At 46.8% G+C, this 25,161-nt stretch overlaps 1 protein-coding gene across 3 annotated transcripts in view; it reads right to left on the bottom strand.

Moving 5' to 3' along the window:
• The window catches only part of CDK5RAP2 (CDK5 regulatory subunit associated protein 2), a 172,942-nt gene that overhangs the window by 41,521 nt on the left and 106,260 nt on the right, over nt 1–25,161 (bottom strand). For all 3 annotated transcript variants that reach the window (XM_014830376.3, XM_014830375.3, XM_044778939.2), the window contains 4 exons: nt 16,476–16,908; nt 13,049–13,280; nt 4,340–4,916; nt 2,320–2,552 (listed from right to left, as the gene is read on the bottom strand). In XM_014830376.3, the coding sequence (XP_014685862.3) occupies nt 2,320–2,552; nt 4,340–4,916; nt 13,049–13,280; nt 16,476–16,908 (1,475 nt within the window). The remainder of the gene's footprint in view (nt 1–2,319; nt 2,553–4,339; nt 4,917–13,048; nt 13,281–16,475; nt 16,909–25,161) is intronic.

The raw sequence follows: 25,161 nt of genomic DNA, 5'->3' as shown, positions 1-25,161 counted from the left end.
CACTTCGGCGGCCCAAGGTTTCGCCAGTTTGGATCCTTGATCGGGACATGGCACCACTCATCAGGCCATGCTGAGGCAGCGACCCACACACCACAACTAGAAGGATCCACGACTAAAACTATACACAACCATGTACCAGGGGGCTTTGAGGAGCAAAAGGAAAAATAAAATCTTAAAAAAAAACAACAAAAAACCAGTACTGGGCTCTTTAAAAAATTAGGAACAAACATTCCTTGGGCCCAAAAGGCCAAACTATCCCACGTTCTCTCCTGGAATTAAAGTGCACATGAACCATCTGTTTTGTACGGATGCAGACAGAAGAACTGAGGTCAAATCTTGGTTCCAGCAAGTCAGTTGTGACTTTGAGCAACTGACTTTCCTCTGTTAAGGCTGAGTTCCTCATGCAAAGCAGGCTGTCCCAAGGATGAAGGCCCCAGCTCACAAGTGCACACACCAGCAAGCACCCAGGGCACAAGAGGCTAGCACCAAGCACTGAGCCAAGGCTTCGCGTCCACTTTTAACTGAACTCTTACAACTCACAAAGGAAAGGCTTTGATTTCGAGCAGAGAAGGGCCATGACCTCGCTTACAACTATCGTGTGGAAATGGACCGTAGTGGGACAAGGGTGGGAGAGCAGAAAGCAGGGAGGAGAGGACCACACTAACCTGGGTGAGGTGACAGTGGCACATGGAGCCATGGTGGCAGTGAGGGGTGAAAATTGGTCAGGTTTGGAACACATGGTGAAGGGAGAACTTCAAAGAGGCACGAGTGAGGCGGGAGGAGAACTGACTTTGATTGGTGTCCTCTTAGAAGCCAAGGGAGGAAGGGATTTCCCCCAAGAGGCGGGGGTGGACCATACCCAACACCGCTGAGAGTGTGAGCAAGATGCAGTCGGAATACTGATCAGTGGATTTAGCAAAGTGGAACTTTCCAGTGACACAGGCAAATGCCGCTTCAGTGGAGAGGCTGGAATGTCTGAAAGCCCAATTCCAGTGGCTTTGAGAGAGAAAGGGGGACTAGAAAGTAACACTAATGGACATAATGGAGAGGGACAAAAATAGAGATAATTTAAACCGATGAAAGTTTTAACTTTGGAACCACCTTAATGTTTTTCATATTCAAAAACTTAAATCAATAAGGACAAGGGAGAACCTAAAATTGAATACAAACAGAAATAAATAAATCTAAGTGTATTTCAAATCAGTAAGTAGAATGAAACCAAATAACTTTTAAATTCAATACCTGACTATATACCCTTTGCCTAAAAACAACAAACTGCGAACAAATCTCAAACTCTTAGTAGGTTTTGTTTTTCACAGTGGTATGGGTTCCAATTCTGGAACTATTTGTGTGTATGATAGATTTGAACAAATGAGCAGATACATTGATGCTGTGAGAGCCAGGGTTCCCACTGCTAGAGAGAGAAACAGTGGGTTGAATCAATTAGTGAAATTTGACTACAGACTATGTGTTAGAAAATACTATTTCCTGATTTTGATCATCGTACTGTGGTTATGTAAGACAGTCCTTGTCTGAGGAACTACACACTGAAGTATCTAGGGCAAAAGGGACATGATATCGTCAATCCACTCTCATAGGGTTAGGAAAGATAATATGAGAGAGAGAGAGCGAGAGAGAGCGAGAGAGAGAGCGAGAGAGAGGGAGAGCGAGAGCGAGAGAGAGTATAGATAGAGAATGATAAAGTAAATGTGGCAAAATACTAAGTGATAAAGCTGCACGAAGGATATATGGGAGTTCTTTGTTGTACTCTTGAAAAATTGCAAATTATTCTTTAAAAAACATTTGTAACACAGTGACATTTATTAAAGTACCCAGCACGCAGCAAAAATTCCCTTTCATCCTTCCCCTAACCACCTCTGATCCTTGAATATATTTTTTAACTAAAAAATGTTTTGGGTTTTTTGTTTGTTGTTGCCAACATTTAAAATTCATGAGTTTTTACCAAGAAAACCCCTAGACTTCCATCTTCTCTTGAAAATTCAGAGGAACCAGCAACCACATGGCAGGTGCTAAGGGGCAGCACTTCTGGGCTGGCTTCACTGTGTGCCTCACCAGCCCGGCCCCTGAGGCTTCCACACTGGACCCCTGGACCCCTGGTTTAGAACAGTGCAGACCACCAACCACTTGGAAGCAGTGGCTGGAAGGACCAGCAGCCAGTGTGGCTCTGCTGTCACCTCATCAGAGCAGAGGGGCATACGGTAAGTAAAGCCAAGGAGTCTGTTCCCCCTGGGCCGCTCCCAGAAGTCCTGGATCAATCAGTGACATGTCTTAGGACTCACAGTCCCTCGCCCCACTTACCGTTAAGAAACAGTTTTTCCAACTTCTCGAGGAACTGAGCACATTGATTCAGCTGCTCCTGGAAACCCGCAGCCACGCAGTAGTCCACGTCGCTGGCCTGCAGCAGCTCCTCGAATGCCTTAATCATGGTGTTCATATGTTGACGATAAATGACACAGATGCCATGGCTATCCTTAATCTGCTGTCGTTGAAAGGACAGCTCCCTGGCTTGGGACTGAACTAACGAATCATATCTGATAAAAGGGGGAAAAGAAAATGCTTGTACCATTTTAGAATTGAATTTCTGTGACCTTAACACTAATTGGAAAAATGACAGAGCACAATCTTCCAAAGCCTGCAGCTGTACAAGCACATATACTCTTAGAAAAATTGAAACTGTACAAGGTCACTCCTTCTTCGATTTCAAAACAGCCAACAAGTGCTGGAAGAAAGGTTCTTCTGCAATATTTTTAACCTTATGAAGCCCCCAGTTAAAGTACAGATTGGCAAGGACTCAGAAGAACAATTAGTTTCCATATATTCTTCAAAATACTATTCCGAACTATAGAAAGAAGTGCCCCAAGGGTCAGGTGACGCACCACAAATTCTCATGAAGAACAAAAAGAAACTGTAAAGGCAGGAAAACAAAAACAGGACTCTCTCCTCTCAGCCGAGGGGCCAGGGAATAATCATAATCCTCACTACACTTAGGAGACTCCAGGACCTGTCACTCGCTGAATTTGGTGTTTTTTCTAAGTTATCTGATCTTCCTAATCTTTCCACAAATGTATGAACCTCCCCATTTACAGAAGAGGGAACTGACCCTCAAAGATGGCAAAGTTGGTTAAATGGTGAAGATTTCGGACTGAAACACAGCTCTCACGCTCTATTACACAATACTGCCTCCAACGCCAACACCGTCCTTCCCCGCATGAGCCCACAGATATGAGCAGGCACTGAGAAAACCACGAGGTAAGGAAAACGGGGCTCCTATAAATGGTGGCAGCAGTAACCTGGCTCCAGAGTAGCTTGGCAAAGACGCTGACCTTTCAGTTCAACGTGTTTCCCCTTCCCCGAAATGATGACAGTAAGAGGGACTGGTGACCACCTTTGACTCCAAGGACACACATTCATATCATGTGACACCAGTACTGAAGGTGGGGGCCAGTTTACCCGATGAGAAGAACACGAGTGGGGTGAGGAGAGCCTGAACCCTGGCAATGGCTCTGACCAGTTCTGCGAATCTTCTCAGACACAGTAACTCTCTGAGGCTCAATTTCCTCATCCACAAAAAACTCGCTCTCGGGTGATGTTGAGGATTAAATAAGGAAAGTGCCTAACCAGGGGTGTGACACAATCACCTTTCACTAAATACAAGCGTCCTTCGATTTCACTGTTGGAGAAGTCTTGAAAAATTCACTCTGGCTCCTGACAATTCAGAAGTAGGTGTCTGTCTCAAATTAGTGACGAACAAAGGCCAACTTTACAAATGATCCAATTTTTGCCATATCTCATCAAGCAAAACAGAATATATCAATGTCCATAAACTATAACTTCATGACCTCAGAATTCTTCTCTTTCAACACAGGCTTATTTCTCTAAGATGACCTTAAAGGGTAAATATACGGAAAATATTTATATCCTTCCCACCCTGCCTACGACATCAGTGTCAGTCCCACAGCACAGTAAAAGCCAATAATGGGGTCCAAGAGTAAACAGTGCCATTCAGCAAACATACTATAACTCACCAAGGGACTGGTATAAAACCTTTACCTTGAGTCCCCGAAGTCAGGAGGGCAAACTCTGCTCTGCCAACTTCAGAGGACGCGAGACTAGAATGTGCGCAGCCACTGTTCTTCATAGCCTCACATTTCACTTCTCTGCAGGCCTAGCTGTCTCAACCCCACCATCAAGCTTTCCCCAGTACACACCCCATCCCATCCCAGAGCAGCATTCTCTTTCAGTTCGTGGACACTGACCTAGCAGCCACACGGGGGAACTGCAAGCTTAAACAGTGGGAGGAGGAAGAGCGGGGATGTACCTTGAGGGTGAGAGATCTCTGAACTTATTCTGCAGGTTATGGATTTCACTGAAAAGCTCCATGTTCAGATTCTGCTCCTTCTGCAGCTCATACTCCTGTTCCACCAGCTGCCGCCTGAGGTTCTCCAGCATCCTGCTGTCGACCCTCTCTGGGGCCAGCGAATGGAGGATCTGCAAGTGTTTCACATAACGTACTTGGTGCAACCTTGAAAAGGTCATTTCTTCTTCGTCAGTACTGCCCTTGAGCTTGTTCAAGCCATCCTGGGCCCCTTCGGTCCCACACAAAACTGTGATAATGGCCTCACTGCACTGGGAGTGTTTTTGAAGCTGAAATATGAAATTCCGGCAGCCCTCGAGCTCGGCTTCCAAGTCACAGATTTTCTGTTTTAAGTTTTCTGTATCATTTGTGGTGTCGACGTTCTCAGACTGATAGGTCCCAATCACACTGCCTTGAGTGGAAAGCTGACACTCAGAGCTCAAGTGAGTAGCTCCTGAAGTTGGATGTGGAAAATTCTTAGGAGGATTCTCTTTGCATGTTGGTGAGATGGCAAGGTCATCGGGCTGGTAAATTTCAGAGTCTGAAAATCAAACACATTTAAGTCAGTATCTCCTTTGCTGAAATACCAGCTCTGTCCTTCCTCACAGCCACCACCAGGCAGAGACCACCACAAGGGCCTCCTAACAAGCCCCTCGGACTCTACTCTTTCCCTCTTACCTCTCAATCTATCCTCTTTCTCAGAGTGACTGTTCTCAAAAGTGAGTTTAACTGTGATAACCAACAGCCCCCACCTAAAATGCATCAATAGCCTGAGGATTAAATCCAAGCTCCCTCTCACAGCATGAGACCCTCCATAGTCTAGTTCCAGGCAACCTTTTCAGGAACGTGCCCAGGCACCACCTCTGGAGATTCCCCACTAAGTTGACCATAATTCCCTGTACACACCGGGTTGTCTCTGCCTCCATGCTTTTGCACGTGTTCTCTCCTCCTGGAATATGCTCAGCCCTGTACTTTACTCCTACTCAAGGAACTCCTATTCATCCTTCAACACCCAGATCTAATTCTCCTTCTTCTGAGAGCCCATTTTCAGACTATGCAAACAATCACTCCTCTCTGTGCTGCCACAGCACCTTATACATATCCCCCGCGACAAACAGAGCATGCGCTGGTGCTAACGCAGGAATGACACTTCACTTATTTATTTACACAACGATTAGTGATTTGGATTCCTCTCTCCCTCACTGGACTGCCAGCTGCTTCATAGCAGGGACTGGCCATTTATCTTCACATTCTCAGTGCCTAGCACAGCACCCAGCCCAGCCCAGAAGTCCGTGAAGGTCTGATAAATACTGGGAAGGAGGGTAGTAACATTAAGGACCAGTAATTGAAAATCCACGACAGATGAGTCTTCCCATTTCTGTGTCTACCAGTCTCCAGGAGACGCCATGATGTCCCCCCATGGTGAGCTGTTTCACTGACTCACAACCCTGCCAGGAAACATTTCCTTACAGCGAGTTTAAATCCCCAGATTTGGGGCCAAATTTGTTTGAGAGGTGGAGTGGCGCTGCAGAATATACAGCTGTGGAGCCGAAGAGAAGAAGGATCACACCCAGCTTTGCCATTTGCTGGCTGCACAGGCTGAGGCAAGTGCCTTACTGTCCCAGAGCCTCAGTTTCCCCAGAAAGATGTCTAATATGCTTGTTGTGAGGCTCCAAGCTCAGGCCTGAGTCCAAAGCTTCTGTCCTCAATCACAGACTCCTCTGCCTGCAGTCCGGGGAAAGCTCGGCTGGATATAAGAAGTTGCTGGAATACTTAAGAGGCAGCAGAATGTAGTGGGAAAACGCATCTTTGAAATCCAACAGACCTGGTTGCAAACTCTGGCTCTGCCACTGCCTAGCTGCATGACCTTAGGCAAGTTACCTAACCTCTCTGAGCCTCAGTAGCCTTCACCTGCAAAATGGAGAAAACATCATTCCCTACAAACAGTTGTGCCTGTGTTTTGTTTTTAGGATCAAAGGGGACAATATCTGCAGAAAAGCTAAGACGGTGTCTGGCACATAGTCGTGAAGGAACCCAACTAATATTAACACCCTTTGCTTTCCTAAAACTGTTCCAAGATGGAAGAGGATGCCTACCACTGGAGGCCTGCGAGCAGAGGCTGTGTCTGGGGACACGCTGCCCAGGCCGCAGCGTGGGCTGGATGAGGCAATCTCTCAGGAAGAGGAGCGCACGAAAATCCTTGTCAGACTGTATATTGCAATTTCTGTTCCACAACTGCTCCTCGTGGCTTTAAGCCCATTCTTGTCTCTCTGCTCACGATGCAAATGCCATAAAATAAACCTTTTTATTTCAGAAAGCAGCTGCTACATGACCTAAAGGAAGCATTCCTAAAACAGCATTTTTACTGTACAGAATTTGTTATAATCGCTAGTCTCTGGGGTCCTTTAGGGTGGAGACCGTGTCATTTATCTCAGTTTCTCTGGTGTCTGGCACAGGGCCTGGGGCAGAGAAGGTACTCAGTAAGTACTGCCAGTTAAATGAGTAAAAGAGACAGAGAGACAGAGGAGAGATCTCATCGAGGCTTTTTTCCAGTGATTCACCCTCCAAGACAAGGAAATATCTTTGCTGTTAACAACCTCATGATAATGGAATTTCATGGCAAGAAGCAATGTTCACTCAAGGGAATAAAGATCAGTTCTAATGACTTTTGTTAAGTAATCATGAAGCAGAGAAACTGTAAGACCCATTCAAATGTGCTACTGTGACACAGACTGTGGCCAGCTCTGAAGTTTGCCACAAAAACACACACGCGTTTATACACCTCAGAATGGTGTGCATTCTCATATTCACACTTAGACCTCCATTTCAAACTTTGCTCCTTACAATGCAACAAACAACAGACACTTGACACTCATAATTTTGACTTCAGAAGTACCCCCAATCTACCATAATTTGTGATTTAGCAGAGGGGACAATTGATTTCTAGGCTTCAACACCCGTGGACAGCAAGTCTCATAGTCCAGCAACAGCATGGCCATTGTGGCTTTGCTATTCTCTGCTCAGGAGCTCTCATTTAAAACTCACCACATGGAGGGCGTGGGAGAGGGAGGATTATAAGCTGCAGTGTATGGTGTGAACTTGCAGGTTTATCAGCAAGGCCTCAGGACATACAGCCATGTGCCGGGCCCTGGCGCAGGCACCAAGCCTCTCACCTATGCTACCCATTTAATCTACACAACAACCTGTGAGGCCTCACGGGTACTCCCCATTTCACAGAAGAGGATATTGAGGCGTAAAGAGAGAAGAACTTGCCCAAGGGTCAGGGTGAGTAAGCCGCAGAGCCCGCTGTCAAAGCCTGGCAACCATCTCCAACACGGAATGCTGCTCCTCATGGAGCCCTCCTGCCACCGGGTTCTCCCGTACTAGGGGTGCATGAGCAAGGTGGTGTGTTCCTCAACCATCAGTGTGACGGCCAATAACGCCTGTGGAATCCCCTTCATTCACCTCTCAAGTAACTATCGGGGGGCTATTGAAGAAGAAACAGCAGTGAAGGTGGCACACCCAGTCCCCAGCCTTACAGAGGGGAGTCACAGAGCAAGTCAATACAAGACCAAAACATGGGGGGCTAATGGGACTGTTTAAATAACTGGGGGACTCAGGAAGGCCTTCCCTGGACAGTGACATTTAAGCAGAGACCTAAAGGATGAGGCATCAGCTAGGTAATAATTAAAGGGAGGAAATTCAGGCAGAGGCAACAGCATGTGCAAAGTTCCAGAGGCACGTTAAGAAAAAGGAAAAGAAGTTCACTAATGATGGGGATCTGAGAGGGAAAGGGAAACTGCCAATCAGTCCAGAAGCCTTCAGTAATCACCTAACTATGAACAAGAAATCAAAAGATGTCCCCAGGCCCAATTTTTTGCATGACAGGAAATTCTGGAACTTTCTACAATTCAGCTAAGGGGTACTTCATTACCTGCGAGAGTGGCTTTCTCCTCATAGCCCAGAACACTCAGAAGCATGTGACCATGGATTCAATGCACTGACTGGAGGCCTTGGGAAAGCATGTACCACCGGGAAACAGGGCCCAAAACCCAGTATTTCCGCAGACTGGTATTCTCCTGGCCACCCCAGGACAAACTCAGGATTCCTGAAGACAATTATTTCTTACATAGTGAATTAAATCCAGAGTAATGGTGATTTTTTGTTTTTTAATGAAGGGGAAAAAAGATCTAAGGTTAAAAAAACAAAACGTAAGCATTTGTTCATTCTGGGTGAAGGGGATCATGAATATTGTTAGGCTGTCCTTTGTGCTTATCTGTATGCTTATACTACTTCATAATTTTAAGAAGAAAAACACACAACTTGCCTGGGGCCTCGCTCACATCTCTGACCTACCTGACAAACCCCACAAATCAGGTGTCAGCTCAGGCTCGCCTCTGACCCACCTGTACACACCTAACAACGGCCAGCAGCACACAGAACACTGGGTGCCTGCTGGGCCGAGTGGGAGATCCCTGGGAGTAGGCATTGCATCCTTTTAGGCTAAACCACCGGACCCCAGCCCGCTGCCTGGTAGAAAAGAGTCTGACAAACGTACTGGTCAGCTCAGACAGACATCCTACCATACCTTCATGCGTCTACCTGCTTACCAGCGGGGTGACTCTGGATCAATTCTTTTTAAAAACCTCAGCTTCCTCATGTGTAAGGTGAGAATAATGATAATGCCCTAAGATGGCGATTGCAGGACTTTGTAACAATTTTTATATAAAACACTCCAAATGGTGCCTGGCACACAACAGCTGTTCAATATATATACAGGTTGAATTCTGACCAGTCTTGTGGCTGGTGTGCTGACCATTGTCCCTTTCCTTGTCTCTCCAAACACAGGGCAGGGTTTCAGTCCCTTTTTGCTCTCCCAGGCTGTCCTGGTAGGCTGCTTCCACAAGGGGCTGGGCTATAGGCATCCACAAAGAGAAAGAAAAATAAACAGAACCAGTGACTTGAAACTTAGCCAAGCAACTGAGGAGAACACAAAGATACAAGAGGGAAAATAAAAACACTGGGGAGGCAAAATGCAATTTATAAGATAAAATTAATCTATCGAGCTGCCATAACAGGACATAAAAAGCATAAATATACTGCAGCTTGTCTGAAATGGTTTAAGCCCAGGCTCTCAAAAAACTAGGAGTGAGAAAATGAATTCTATAGACTCAAGCCCACTTTTCCCAAGAAGAGAGAGGCCCCGGGGTCTTCTGGGTCACTGGGAAGCAGCACCTGGCTGAGGCACCCCAGGGTCTCAGCAAGAAATGACAACACCATTAAGTGCAAATGGCAAGCCCTGGGTCAAGTGCCAGGGCCTCTGTTGGGCTGAGTCACCTTTGCCATAAAATCCTTCCTCTCTGAAGCACCTAGGTCCCACCCCACACTGATTTGTTTAATTATCTGCCCCGGCCCCACTAGACAGGGAGTCCTCAGAAGGCAGAGACTGTATCTCATTCCTCTCTCTCTCTCCCCTACACCCAGTGCATGAGCTGGGAACAGAGCAGGTGCTCGGGGAATAGATGCCTGGATGGGGAGATGGATGGATCAGAAGGTGGGAAAGGAGGGAGGGAGGGAAGAGCAGTCTTGCCAAAGGCAGACTTATCTTGAAACCTCAACTATGGCAAACTCAAGAGAGAGCCTAAAATTAAATGGAAGACACCTCTAGCTACAGATCATAAAAACCATATGCAAAGTATCATATACCAGGCTTTATGAAGCGGTAAAGGGTGCAGACTTTGAAATCAGACAGGCTAGTTCAAATCTAGCACAGGAAGTTAGTAATGGTGTGGCCGTAGCCAAGTTACTTAATCTCCGAAAGTGCTGCCTCCATGATAAAATGGGAATAATTACTGTTCCTGCCTCAAAGAACTGTGAAGTGGATTCAATCAGATCAGGTATTTAAAGCGGACGGTGGGGCTGGATGAATGGTGCTTGTTTCATTAGTACCTCAGGAAGTCCAAGCTCCCAGTCACCTCCCATCCCTGAACCACTCCGAAAATCCCCGAATCGGATGCAGTCTTCCCACCCCAGTATGCAACCCCTTTATTAGCAAAACCCCAAATAACCTCAATCTCCTCCCCGAACCTTCATCCCATGCCCTTGTTCTAAGGGAACCCCCCGGGCTGTCCCCCGACACTTCTCCTGCAGCCTCTCCAGTGGCAGACGGTACTTTCCCACATCCTCTGTATCATGAACCTGGAAATGTGTACATGCCTTTGCTCTTTACCGACACTTCCGGATCGTCCTCTCTCTTCCCTAAAAACTCCAGCTTTGCGGCTCATACTGTCAGACTATACCACGAAGTCCGCCACCTCACTGCAGTCACTCATGGTCCCGATTCATCGAAGCTCTTGAGACTTGCTGACAAAGTGGCTCCTAACTGCCCTGCTTCTCCACCCCTCTTTGTGATAAAATTCCTCAGCACTGCCTATAATTGCCATCTCCCATACCTCTCCCCTGTTCTCTCTCTGGAACCCACGCCATCAGGCCCCACTCACTCCACAGAAACAGGTTCCTTCAAGGTCACCAATGACTCTCGCATTGCTAAATCCCAAGACCAATCCTCAGTCCTTGTTTTACTAGTCTTATTAGCAACACTTGACACGGCTAATCTGTCCTTTACCAGCTTTTGGATGTCATCCTTTCTTGGCTCCCCTCCTGCCTTACTGGCTGCTCCTTCTCGGTCCAACCTCTACTTACCAGAGTCCCAGTCTCGGTTCCTGGACCTACTCCCTACGTCTCCAACTCTCATAGCTTCAAATACCGGGATATGTTGATACTACCTAAATTTATAACTCTAGCCCAGACCTCTCCCCTGGACTCCAGACTCATCGATCTCCAACCGCCTAGTCGACATCTCCACTGGGACAGACAACAGGCATCTCCAGTAAGTCCAAAACCAGACACCTAAAGCTCCACCTACGCCTGCCTCTCCAGCAGTCTCCCACCTCCGTGGATGACAACTCCATCCTTCCAGTGGTTCACATTAAAAGAGATCCTTTAAAGCAGAGGTTGGCCTACTTTTCTTAAAAAGCCAAATGATAAATATTTTGCCGGCCATGGGATCTCTATCACAACTACTCAACTGTGCCATCAAGGGCAAAAGCAGTCAGAGGCAATATGCAAATGAATGACTGTGGCTGTCTTCCAATAAACCCTTGCATGAGCAGGCAGCGAGCCTGGCCCACAGGCCACAGTTTGCCAGTCTCTGCTTTAAAGCTGAAGTCGATCACATCACTCTGCTGCTCAAAACCCTCCAACAGTTTCCAGTCTGACCTAGAATAAACGACAAAGCCCTGGAATGACCCATGAGGGTCACCTGAAGTGTGACCTCCCTGACCTCTTTCTCGCTCCACTCCAGCCACGGAATTGGCCTCCCTCCTACATGTTCAAAGCAACATCAGGGCCTCTGCCAGGAACGCACTTCCTGCGATGACTGGGCCACTCATCTCCTTCCAGTTTCTGTTCAGATGTCGCCTCACCAGGGAGGCGCTAAGGACTCCACGTACGTTAGCAAACGCTACCCCCATTCCATGTCACCGAGCCCTCCACCATGCTTATTTTTCTCCACAGCACTTATTTCTCACATATAAGTGCTTGGCACACAGGAGGATTTAATAAATACTTTTTGAATAGATAAATAAAAAAATTACTGTTGCTCTTCTTGTTATTGTGTGTTGCTGTCGTTTGCAGAAGTTCAAAATCAGGGGTCTACAGACATACTTTTGTGGATTCACGAACCCTCAACATGATGTACAACACCACAGATGTGCGTACCTGCATCGTTCTGTGAGAGGGCCCCCAGCTTTCTTCAGATTTTCAAAGGGGCAGTGGTCCAAAATCTCTAAGCACCACTGTCCCAGACTAGAGGGCACCCCCTGAGGTGCTCCCTCCAAGTTTAGGAGTCTAATCTGGACACATTTTGACCCAGGGGCTATCTATTTTGGGAGCTCCCAGGAGAGCAGAGACAGTGAATTCAAAGTAGGTAGGAGGGGCCCGCCCAGTGGCATAGTAGTTAAGTTCACATTCTCCACTTCAATGGCCCAGGGTTCGTGGCTTCAGATCCCAGGCACAGACCTACACACTACTCATCAAGCCATGCTATGGTGGCGTCCCACATATAAAATAAAGGAAGACTGGCACAGAAGTTAGCTCAGGGTGAATCTTCCTCACAAAAAAAAAAGTGGGTAGAGAGGCAGGTCACTTCTAGAGGACGACATGAGATCAGTAGGGTTTGGAATTAACCTTGAGGAACCCAAAATAATGTAGCCTGGACATTCCAGAGACCCCTGCAAAGAGGACTCTCACTTACCCGATGCCACATGCCTGAGGCTTCCACTGACGAAGCCAGAAAAAAACCCTAGATTCAAGTCATCCCACAACTGGAGTACCCACAGACAATCCCAAGTGAAAGGAGCAGTGACCTCGCAAGATCTGTGAGCAGTGCAAGCCCCCTTTATCCAGACTGCGGAATAAAATGAAAACAATAGATTCATTTTCCTTATTGTGTTCCCTCGATTGTGTATTTGTCAAGAGTCAAGATTAATCACTGCAATTCACAAAATTTATACTCAAACTTATTGCAATTCTAAACAACAAGGTTGACATTTCAAGCAGTTCTATCGGGTCGTTCATCTAGCGCGCGGAGAATACATTTTTCTTGGTGCTTACCTTTCACTGGCGTTTTGTCTGGCGTTGGCCTCCCCTCCATCATCGCTTCAGCCAGAATTAACTTTTTGTGAAGTTGCTTATTGCGAATTTTAAACTCCTTCAGCTCCCCCTGCAGCTCCAAGATCTGGCCTTGCAGCTGTGCTACCCCCGCCTGGGTGGCAGGGAGCCTATATAAACTTCCTAGTGACCGGGATGGTCTGAGCAGGACGGGCAGGCGAGACTTCTGAGCATCCTGAAAACATACCCGTACACAACAGTGAATACACTTTCTTTGGTTGCACAGTCAACACTATTACGCCAACCTTATAAAACAGGATTCAACTCGGCTGTCCAGACTCCTGGTTCCTCTAATGGCATCTATGTTTATCTCCCAGTCTACAGAGTAGGCAAACATATGAAGATGGAAAGTAGATTGACAGTTGCCTATGACTAGGGGTGGGCAGGTGGGGGGGAAATGAGAAGCGACTGCTAATGGGTTCAGGGTTTCTTTTGAGACAATGAACGTGTTCTAAAATTGATTATGGCAATGGTTACACAACTCTATGAATACACTTTGAAAAACTACTGCATTGTACACTTTAAATGGATGAATTGTATGATACGTGAATTATATCTCAATAAAGCCTGTTTTGTTTTTGTTTTTTTTATTCTTTTAAAGTGGAGGAGAAGGAACCCGAGAAGAAAACAAGAAATATTTGGGCCCCTGGGAATGAGGAAATCAGCAAGTCACTCAAGAAGGAAAGAGGAAAGACCGTTTCTTGCACATTCTAGGATATAAAATGCTTTCAAGCACATTCTCCCATAATCCTCAGGTAAACTGCATTCCCAGAGCTCACAGGGTAATAGAAGTTTTCATGCCTATTTTCCAGACAAAGAACTGAGGTGTCAAACAAGCAGTCCAAAGTCAGACAACAAGAAGGTTAGAGAGCTGGACCTCAAAGCAGCTCTTCAGAATCTACTGCTCAGTTAAGAAAAGTGAGACACTTTCTGCCCTGATACTCCAGGGACGAGGAGCAAACAGGTTCAAGGACAAGAAGAGTCTGAGGTGGTAAAGGGGACCAGCTGGGAGGAGATGGCTGCCTCCTCAAGAGGACTGGAAAATAACAGTCATTTGCTTGGGCCTCAGTCTCCACCAATCTTTATTCTTGGATCCAAATCTGTGTGTCATATGGCAGCAGAAAAGATATGTGCAAGAGCACAAATGCCAAAGGCAATTTCAGGCTGGAAGACTGCCGTCAGTCAACCTAATGCTGGTTCTAAAATAACACCACCCAAAATGCTACCTTATGGACACTGAACAGAGTCCCACCTCCCACCTTATTAAAGATGTCATGATGGAACTTCTCCCCTGGGAATGGAAGGCAGACAGGAATACAACATACATGCGCTCCTACCACGTACAAAGCACGAGGCACTTGCCACACATCACCTCGCTTAGCCATCAGGCCAGCCTCATGCTCTAGGTCACCCTGATCTCATTCGAGCCACTGAGAAAGGTCAGGGCACTTACCCAAGGACTCAAACCAGGCCCGATGCAATCACAGGTGTATCTGTAAAGTCCATCCTCTTGCCTCTATAACTAAACTGGAAGTATATCTGGTCTCCTGGTCTCTCCCTTGGGCTGCAATGATGTTCTTTTTAACAGGATACCAGAGTTCTGGTTTACCCTAGAACTATTGATTCCTTGACTAACCAAAGACTGCAAAGAAAAGCATTAAATTGTCTTCTACTTTGCATAGACTGGAGGCCACCATGGTGATACAGGGCTCTTCCCTTCCTGAGAAAGGCAGGTTTATAATATTTCTGTCTGCCGCTAAAACCAGACTTCAGCTCCTATTTCTACGACTCCTCCTAACAGCTGAGTCACTCTGGACAATTTTCTGAGCCTTTCAGAGCCTATACTTCTTCATATGTAAAATGTAGGTAATACCGACCCAATTCACATGCTTGTTGAGACGTTTAAATTGATATATATGTATAGAATATCTAGCGAATCCTGGCAAATATAGCAGATGATAAAAAATAACCACAGTTGCCTTCCTTTTGAAGACACAAGCAAGAAGGATAATTCCAAACTAAAAAAAAAATTCTCAGTATATTTGGGGGAATTAAGTTCATTCGATTATACAATTTTCCTGAACATACGATGATACCTCCCACACAAATAGGAGGGAAAACCATCTAGTTTTCCTAATATACAGGTACAAATTAAAGGAGCTGGGGCTGATGAGAGCATTCCTATTCTAGCCAAATTGCAGACATTTGCATCTTGAGTACTGTTAATATAATAGCAACGTCTTTTTTTTTTTTTTGGTCTCTACTGATATCTTTAGAAAATACAGTTTTGGTGCGGAATTTAAAACAATCAAAAGCAATTTTGCTAATGATATATCTAACTCTCTTTGGTATGCACAAAAGCAGTAATTTAGTGGTCAGAAAATAAACTTAATTCTCCATTCTGGTGCTATGAAGCAATGTATACAGTTGATTTCTCAGATACAAAACACCCATGAGAAACAAGAACACCAATAGCCATCACTGGAGATCTCTTTGAAACATGACCTATTTCCTTCTCTACCAGAACGCTCACATCTCCCTGCTATGGGGATCCTCAATGCCAACCCCTCCTCCTAGGAGGATTTTAGTCAAGGATCCAATCAGATATTGCCAAGAAAGTCTGGCTTTTAATCATCTGGCATATTTGATGGTATCTGAGGAGAAGCTTAAAGACAGTATCTTGACTGAGGCAAAATGCAGACATCCACTTACCAAAACTGGAGCCACCACTTGGGGCTAGCTCGGGCTGGAGGGTAGCTTGAGCCAGGGAAAGGGCACGGCTGTGCAGTCAGGCACAGCGAGGGTCCCAGCTCAGCCCCTTAACTGCTGGCTAACCACAGGCACTCGGGATCCAGTTTCCTGCCCTCTAACGGGTGTGTAAGGCTTAAGTAAGAGAGGGTGGACAAAGCCCACAGAATGGTACTCTCAGACACAAAGTCCGCACAGAATAGAATCTAGGTTCTCACCCTCCCCCTAAAGTCAGCTTACTACAATTTTACTACAACTTGCAAAAGTAAATGTCCATGAATAGGTGAAAAGTATATAAATTTTGGCACATTCCCCACAGTGGAATCTTACACAGCCATTACAAGGAAAGATGTTCCTGACACACAACATGAAAGAGAAAGCCAGAGACAGAGGTAAAACACGACTCCATTTTTATAAGGAAAAGACATACATGTTTTTCATATAGATCAATATGACAGAGCTGGGATCAGGGCGGGGGGAATGTTAGTAATACCTTGGGGAAGGTTAGGATGGACACACACCTCTAGGCAGAAAATCAAAAAAAGGAGTGGGATCAGAGGTGATTTTTTAAGTTTTCTATTTGTATAAAATAAGTAAATAAAAAATATATGGAAAAACTTACTTTGTGGGTCCCACTGGGGAAGGAAAGGCGAGTGGCCTGCCGCCCTGGCATCCTGCACAAGTGCTCTGGCTGATGCTCAGCACTGAATAAGGCATCTGTGGGCTTCTCTTCCCAAGCCTCTCTCTTGCCTTCGTGTTTGAATCTGAGCACGTCGCCCTCCATGGCTGCGGTCTGCACTGAGGCATCTCTGAGCTCCACCTTGGGCGCTACACCCGCCTTTCCCAGCTGGGCTCCCCAAGGCGACTTCAGTTCATCATGTGGCTGGGAAAATGAGTTGGCTTGGATGAAATGTTTGAGTTCACCTCTTAGCTGAACAGCCATTTGCTTAAGTGTCTTCTCAGTTTTACCATCAAGGTGTTCTCCAGAAACTTCCTGCGCTGTCAGGCTTACGCGTTCCAGAAGGAGTTCACGTAGCATTTTCTGAAGGTCTGGCCTGTTTTTCCAAAAGGGAAGGAAGCAGGAGAACTAAGCTTTCTGCTATGGCCTTGTCCCTTACCCAGTTTCGCAAGTTTTCCCCACCAACTGGTCTAGATTCTGCTTAAACGAAACATAGCAAGGACCTGCCACGTGCCAGGAGCCACATCAAGTATTTTATTTGATCCCATGTCACTTCACGACAACCACACAAAGTAGGTCCTACCATGCCTATCTCATGGATAAGAAGAGAAGAATTGGCTTGACACAAGTACACAGTAAGTGAGGGAGCCACATGGCTATATCGATAGAGGTCGGGCCTAGAAGGGAGCAAACAGGGTCATAAAGTATTCATGACAATTGCAAGGTCCACCCGCCACTGGCCCCATTCCTACAGCCGGGGGGCAAGTGTGGCTTCGGATGAATCTGGCCAATTCAGTGGATGCATCATTGAGCCGGTCCGTCATGGTGCACAATCGGTGCTCAGGAAACAGGTGCTGAATGCAGGGATGCTCGAAACTGCTCTTAACACAAAGAGCAGGGGCTTTGAAGTCAGACCAAAATGGCTTCAAATCCTAACTCTGCAATTCTTTTTCCACCGGACAGCTATGAGGAGTAAAGGAGAGAGCGTATGGGTAGCAGATGCTTTTCATGCCCTCGCCACATGCCCTTGGCCTCCCTCAGATTCCAGCTACAGCTGTGTGGACAGCTCCTGCAGACAGACAGTCTCAACTCAAGTACTCCCTGCATCTCTCTGCCCTGGGGCTTTTTCCAGAGCTCTCTGAGCCAGCCAGCAGGGCAGTGGGCAAGTGTAGACCAGTTGATATCACAGGGACCAGTTATTATGTCAAGCAGTGGGGGAAGAGAGCTGTTGGGTAAATGCCACAGTCTCTCATCCTCTGGAGGGACAACACTAAGGCACAGACCATACCATCCCTCCCTCGGAGGGCGCCCAGCAGGACTGAGCCCCAGCAGTCCTCCGCAGGACCCAGAGCAATAAGGTACCCTTAGTGGCTTTGACTCTATTCCTATCTTACTCTTCCTGATTCCTCCTTCTTGCTCCTTGAAGTCACATCCCAAATAAACCACTTGGGCCCAAGTCCTTATCTCAGGCTCTGCTTTCTCAGGAACTCAAACTAAGCCAGCATGTAAAAGACTATGGAGTAGTTCAAGAAGAAATCCCCTGTGTGTGTGTGTCTTGTGCCAGGCGCTGTAACGGGCATGGAGATGCAAAACTGCCTGCAAGGACTTAGACTGGTGGTGCTGGAGACAGATACGAAAACAGATCGCTTCTGCCCAGGGTACAAAGTGAAACGCAGGCATAGCAGAAGTTTGGGAGGGTTACAGGGCACCAACCCCAGGGTGCCCGGACTGGGGGTGGCAGGAAGAATGCCAGAAAAGGATTCTAGAGTCAATGAGAGTCTAGCCGGGAGAAAGGGAAACAGAACATTCTAGGCATGGAAAACAATACGAACAGAGTGAAGACACCCTGGAGAATAAGGAGGTGAGGCTGGAACGTTCGGCAGGGGATAACTCAGCCATGTTAAGGAAAGGAGAGCCAACTGTGAGGCTCTGTGCACCCAAGTGGCACAGCCACATACATGCTTGGACAGGTGACTCAGGCTGGTGTGTAAAGAAGGAACAGGGGGCTGTCTGTCAAGAGTGTGGGGTGAGAACACACGGGAGCGCCTCCCACGCTGCTCTAAACACACGTCAAGGACAGCAGAACATACATTAAAAAATGTTTGAAGGTGTACTACAGGACTCAAAGTCAAGATAAATTTATCCAAAGGTCAGAAACAGAGGAGGAAAGCGACCCACAACCATAGGAAGGGGGGCATCTGCAGAAAGCAGGCGGCCAGACATTTAACTTCCAAGGGAAGAGCAATCACACAAATTTCATGAGCCCTGAAGTAAGACCTAAAGAGCCAAGTTGAGGCGACCTCAACGCACCACGCAGGGGGGAAGGGGTAGGGCTGCGCAGGGCTGTGAGCACAAGCAGACCAGACTTGCACACACATCCACCTTTCTGAAAGACAGACAATGACCCAGCAAATCAGAGTCCACACTCAAGAAAATAAAAGCAATGAAGCAAGCTGAAAAAGATTTTAAAATAAGTATATTTCAATCACCTAAAAAATAAAGGAGAAAAAGAGAGTCATAAAAAAAGAAGAGAAAGTTAGGAAATTGAGACAGAAAATTATTTTTAAAAGGGACTGGAGGGGGACAAGGACGAAGGGAGAGGCCAACAAGAATGCTGTTGCTCTCTTCCAGGAAAAAGAAGAGGCAGGTCAGGATGGGAGACAAGGAGACAGAATAGGCCCTCATCAGGGTTAGATCTTTTCTTCTCTCTGCAGTTTCTCCTGCTGCCTTATTTCCAAAAATCTTGTGAGACTGGACTCTCTGACTCCCTTAACTCACCCTGACCTTCCCTTCCTCTGTGTCTCTGCTGCCACTACGAGTGACATGAACTCGTCTCATTCTCCCCACTGAGCCCTCTAGGGCAGGGGAAGAAGACCTCACTCCTATCTGGATTCTGATCATCCAGCTCTGGGCACTCAACTCAACTCAAATTAAACAGCTACAGCACACTGAAGCAGGGTAAAAAGTAAAAAACAAAATTAAAATGTGTGGGACATTTTTCACTTCTAACACAGAATCATCTAGACTACACAAACCACCTTAAAATTTAGTAAACCCAGACTTTAAAAATATTTCTGGTATTTCAAGCGTATTGAACTAAATTTTCCTTTCCTCTCCTTCCCTTAATATAGATTAAAAATAATGACAATTGCTATTTAGCTAGCCAAAGGAGGACCATTACTCACTACCAAACAACACACAATAAAACCCTGGAAAAAGACTTTACAAATGGGCAGTAAAAGGTGGTGAAAGAGGCCATTATAATACACTAAAGTGGTGGTGCTGTTAAATAAAACACTTCAAGTGTTACTTTGCTAGAAATCTGAACAGCAGATTCATTAAGCTGTCGTGGTAATCAGGACCTCTCTAATGGTTCAGTCCAAGGGTCCGTCAGAGGCCCGAACGTTGTTTATATACCTTCCTGAGCATCTCTGCCATACAGAAGGTGTAAAGGGAAAGGAAGTGACGTTTACGAAGCACTTACGCTGTGTCAGATCCTTTAAATACACTAAATACATTTAGTCCTCACAGTAAGACTATGGGATGAGGACTAATATTAACCTCATTTTACAGATGAAGGAATGGGCTCGTAAAGATTCAAGATCCTCCAGTAAAGTGGCAGAGCAATGACTAGAATCCAGACCTTTCTGACCCCAAAGAAGCACTCCACTCTTTCCAGTTTTCTAAACTTACGTTCTGCTGTCATGTTTTCAATTGTCTGCGCATTCATTCAAATATTTATTGAGCACCTTCCATTTGTCATGTAAGGCAGTGGAAATGGATGGTGAAAAAGAATCACAGAACTTAACATTTCCTTAAGGAGAAGACAGACAAACAGACATCCATACATATCCTGGTGACTAAATAAGACAATGTACGGCAATGATAAGTACTATGAACTGGAGGGGTTGGGGGAGAGTCCTGAGATGACGTGCAGAAGCAGGGTTCCAGTCACAGTGGGCAGGAGAGGCCTCTCCACAGAGCTGCTGTCTGGCTGAGACACCACCCATCACATACACATCTAGGAAAAGAGCATTCCACGCAGAGGGAACGCTACTGGAAAAGCCCTGAAGTGAGGACAAGCTTGAAGCTTTGAAGAATACACAGGAGGTCAGTGCGGCTGGAGCTCAGCAAACAAGAGGCGGAGGTGATAAGGACAGAGAAATTGGCAGGGGCCAGGTCAAGAAGCACTGGTCTTACTGTAAGGGCGATGGAAGCCCACTGGAGGGCTTTAAGCAGGGAAGAGCCATGACCTGATCTAAGTTTTACAGCGCTCTCTCTGTCTGCTTGTGGAGAATGGGCTGCAGAGGAGGCTGTGCTGCTGGAGTCCAGGCAAGAGATGGGGGCAACGTGGACTACGAGGGTAGCAGTAGAGCTGTGAAGCGCTTGAATTAGGGATCCCTTTTGGAGGTGGCATCAGCAGGACTTGCTGAGGGATATGCAGATTGTGGAAACTTAACATTCAGCTGTACCAACTAGGCAGAGAGGAGTGTGAAAGAATAGCAGAGATTAGAACAGCTAGTTGGGTTTTGGACGGATTAATGGTGAAGCGTCTGTTAGACATCCAGGTGGAGATGTCAAGCAGACAGCCGACTGTACAATGTGGGTATAAACTTGGAAGTCACAGGGCACACTCTAAAGCCAGAGGAGAACGAAGATATAGAGAAAGGGGCTGAGAACACAGCTCTGGGACACACCCACATTCAACATGTAGCAAAGGAAGAGGAGCCAGCGAAGGAGACCAAGAAGGAGAGGCCAGGGAGACGGAAGGGAAACAGGGGAGAAGGTAGTGAACAGAAGGCCAGAGAGCAGCCAGTGGATGCTGCAAGGCTGGCGCTGGCCACTGGCTTTCACAGCTTGGAAATTATCACTGACCTTTACAAGTGGAGTGGAGGGTATGAAAGCACTTGAATGGGATAGAGAGAGAATGGGAGGAAACAAAGTGGATACAGCGAATATAGACAATCTTCCAAGAAATCTTGCCTTTAAGGGGAATAACGAAATGGGGCAGTAGCCAGAGTGACAGGGGGCGGGGGAAGGGCGAACATTTCCCAAATGCTCGATATTAACGCATGTCTGATGCTAATAAAATGATTCAGTGACAAGAAAAACACTAATGATGCAGAAAAGAGAGGACGTCAGGAGAGGACAGGAACTAAATCCCAAGGGGCGAGTTGGTCTGGACAGGAGCTGGGATATTTCTTCCATCACAAAAGGAGGAAAGTCAGAGTTTGTAGGTATAGAAGCAAATAAGCTGGCGGCACTGGTGGGAAAAAGTCAAGCAGCTTGAGTTCGACTGTTTCTCTTTTTTCAGTGACTTACAAGGCAAGGTCATCAGTCAGGGAGGGGAGAAGAGAAGCTGCAATAGTTTTACGTGGGGCAATGCTGAGTGCTCATTCTGAAATTACTGGTGATAAACATAAAGTATGACCTGTCACATGATCACATGTAACCTAAGTAGTGGCCAAGTCAAGGCCCTAAGGAAGGCCTGGATGCGGCAGATGAACAGGGGTTAACCTATGCCCTGGTGGGGAGGCGAGCCGTGAAATAAACAAGCAGGACTATTCAGAGGGGCCAGCACGTGCAAAGGCTCTGAAATAAAACAGCTGGCTCATTCTAGGAACTGAAAGGGCAGTGTGGCCGAAGCAAGGCAAGGACAGTGTGACCAGAGCCGAAGGAGAGGGTTGCCAGACCATGCAGGGGTCTAGGAGGCTGTTTTTGATGTTAACAATTTTGATCCCAAGAAAAGTGGAGAGTCTCTGAAGGTTTTAGGTAGGCGAGTGACATAATTGCATTTTTAAGTAATTGCTCTGGAAGCAGTGTGGAAAGCAGACTGGAATGGAACAAAGATGCTGCAGGGGACTCATTAGGAGGCCACTGCAGTGATGCCAAAGAAAGCTGAAGGAAGCTGGGCATGGGGAGGATGCAACAGGGATGGCGAGAAATGTATGAACCAAGCTATTCAGGAGGCAGAATGGCTAGACCCAGGTTTGAGAGGTGAAGGAAAGAGAAGAATCAAGGAGGACGCTGGGCTTCTGGGGTCCTGTCTAGAGCCCCCACAGATCTGGTCCCTCCAGAGCAGGGAGTCTTCCTTCAAGCACTCGCCACATCTGCCCCCCTGCAACCTACACACGACACGTCTCTTCAGCCGTTTCTCTCTTCCGACTAACTTCTAACTTGTCTCCACCCCCCACCCCCAGCACCACGCTCTGCTGGGACCTCACCTGTCCCTCAATCAGGCCCAGAAGAGCCCACTCAGATTTTCTAGGAGTTAGCTTCCTACTTCTATTAGTTACAGCTCAAGACTGTACCAGCTTTATTTACAAAATAATACCCAATAGCTCCCCTTTTAGATGTTTACAATTCTTTAGCTAACAAATTTTACACCTAATTTTAGGCTACAAAGACCAAAACAATTAGGTGATAAAATCCTAAACCACGTCCTCCAGGGAATGGGGGCAAAAAGAATTGGAAGCATGTAAAGAGAGGGCTGGGAATCACACGCACAGTGACCACCATGGGAGAGGGGCTGGCCAGGCATTCCCCACACACCAGGAGGGGCCCTGCACTCACCCTTTTACCCCACCTCCAGTGAATGACTTGCTCTAGTTGGTCAAGTGCAAGACAACTAATTAGGCGAAGGTGGCTACTGGACAAGTTGCTTCCTTATTCCATCCTAGTGGATGGGTAAGTTGAATCCGAGTTACTCCCGGGGCCTACCTGCTCTGCTAGCCCCGGTGGCCCTCATGGCTAGAGGTGGAAAAGCTCAAAAGCCGGGGGGGGGGGGGGGGGGGATGGGGGGGTGCAGTGAACAGGGGGGACAGGGTGGTGTCTTGGGCCTACATCTATCAGAGCTCTGCACTGGAGTTATCAGACACTGGCTCAGCAAGGAATAGAGAGGCATGAATCCCTGGCTGGCCGCTGTATCTTACATATGGTATGAATCTTACCTGACAGTAGTAGGAAAGGGTAGAAGTAACTTGCAGGGCACGATTTAAGCACTAATATCACCAAAACCCCACTCACCTGGCTCTATATTTATACCCATTATTCCAGGTAATCCTCACTGAGCACCACCATGCCCACTTTACAAATGAGGAAACCAAGGTGGGGAGACATGTCGCAAGGTCTAAATAGGATAGCTGGACTGGAGCACAGGTCTCTTTGACTCCAAAACTCTGCTTTTTCCAGTACACCAAAAACACCTACCTCCTGGAGGGAATTCCTAGGCAGAAGACTGGTGTTTCTCTAACCAATCAGAATCCTGGTTATTCCAAGGAGTTTTTTTTTTTTTTTTTAAAGATTTTATTTTTTCCTTTTTCTCCCCAAAGCTCCCCCGGTACATAGTTGTGTATTCTTCGTTGTGGGTTCTTCTAGTTGTGGCATGTGGGACGCTGCCTCAGCGTGGTCTGATGAGCAGTGCCATGTCCGCGCCCAGGATTCGAACTAACGAAACACTGGGCTGCCTGCAGTGGAGCGCGCGAACTTAACCACTCGGCCACGGGGCCAGCCCCCTTCCAAGGAGTTTTTTTAAAAGAACCCTCCAGAAAATTCTCCAATGGCTCTACTATTTACTAACTAAGGGGACATCAAGTCCCCAAACGTCAGCTCACACGTCTGCAGAGAAAAGATCGCCACCAGCAGAACGTAAAGCTGGGGAGAGGGTACAATGAGATGGGGCGTGTGAAGTGCCAGCCTGGGCCGTGGCACAGAAATGTGTCTTCCAGAAGCAGGTGCAGACCTCGGTCGGGCCGTCAGCAGGGCCCTCGGAGCCAGGACTGCACCGTGAATGACAGCTGTCCAGAGAATGGATGAGGGCAGCAGATTCAGGCTAAAGCCTTTTCTGACACTAGAACTGGCCACAATGGCCTGGAAGCCTATGGAACAGAAACAGGGAACAGGTAACTGAACTGCAGACGTCACAAGCTTGCCTGTAGGCACAGGCCCATAAAGTGCTTTCTTAAAAACTGTAACTAGGTCTAAATTTTTAAAGATCAAGAGATTCAGAATACAACTGTTGGGCTTCCACTGAAAGACTGGAAGCTCTGAGCCCATGTGCTTGCAAGACAATAATCAGTCGGAGCTGAGAAGCTCCTGTCCACTAGAAGGGAACACTTATACCACAATTCCCCACGCTCCCACCCAGCCCATTACTTTCCCCGGCTCACACCACCCAGGTGCATTCCTAGGTGGTCCTCAGAGAGAGCGAGCTGCATCTTTTAACTCTACGGTAACATTTGGAATTACCATGTTGAGGAAATTCTCCATTTCTCAAGTGTCGACTATGGTCACCTAACTCCCTGTGATAATAAACCAGAATAGCCACTGGGCATGTCCCCCAAAAGGACTCACGAAAGAAAAATGTTAGACGTCAGGGACTGGGGAAGGGTTAGTCTGGCTAAACCCACAAAAACAGAACACTTCAGCCCTTTTTTTTTAGCTAAAGAAATGTCTACGAGGCTTAGTCCACAAACGGTGTGAGAAACAGCAGGGTTCCTGGCTCCTGCCAAGTCATGGGCAGCAGTTAGCAGCTCCGTTTCTCCATCGAAACGGGAAGAGAACAGAACTCTCTTATTGAACACACATCACATGCCAGCCATTCTCCTCACACACTAATTTTCCTGAGTCC

The sequence above is a fragment of the Equus asinus genome, chromosome 10, assembly GCF_041296235.1.
Source record: "Equus asinus isolate D_3611 breed Donkey chromosome 10, EquAss-T2T_v2, whole genome shotgun sequence".
Taxonomy (NCBI): Eukaryota; Metazoa; Chordata; class Mammalia; order Perissodactyla; family Equidae; genus Equus; species Equus asinus.
This window is presented reverse-complemented; position numbering and strand designations above follow the sequence as displayed.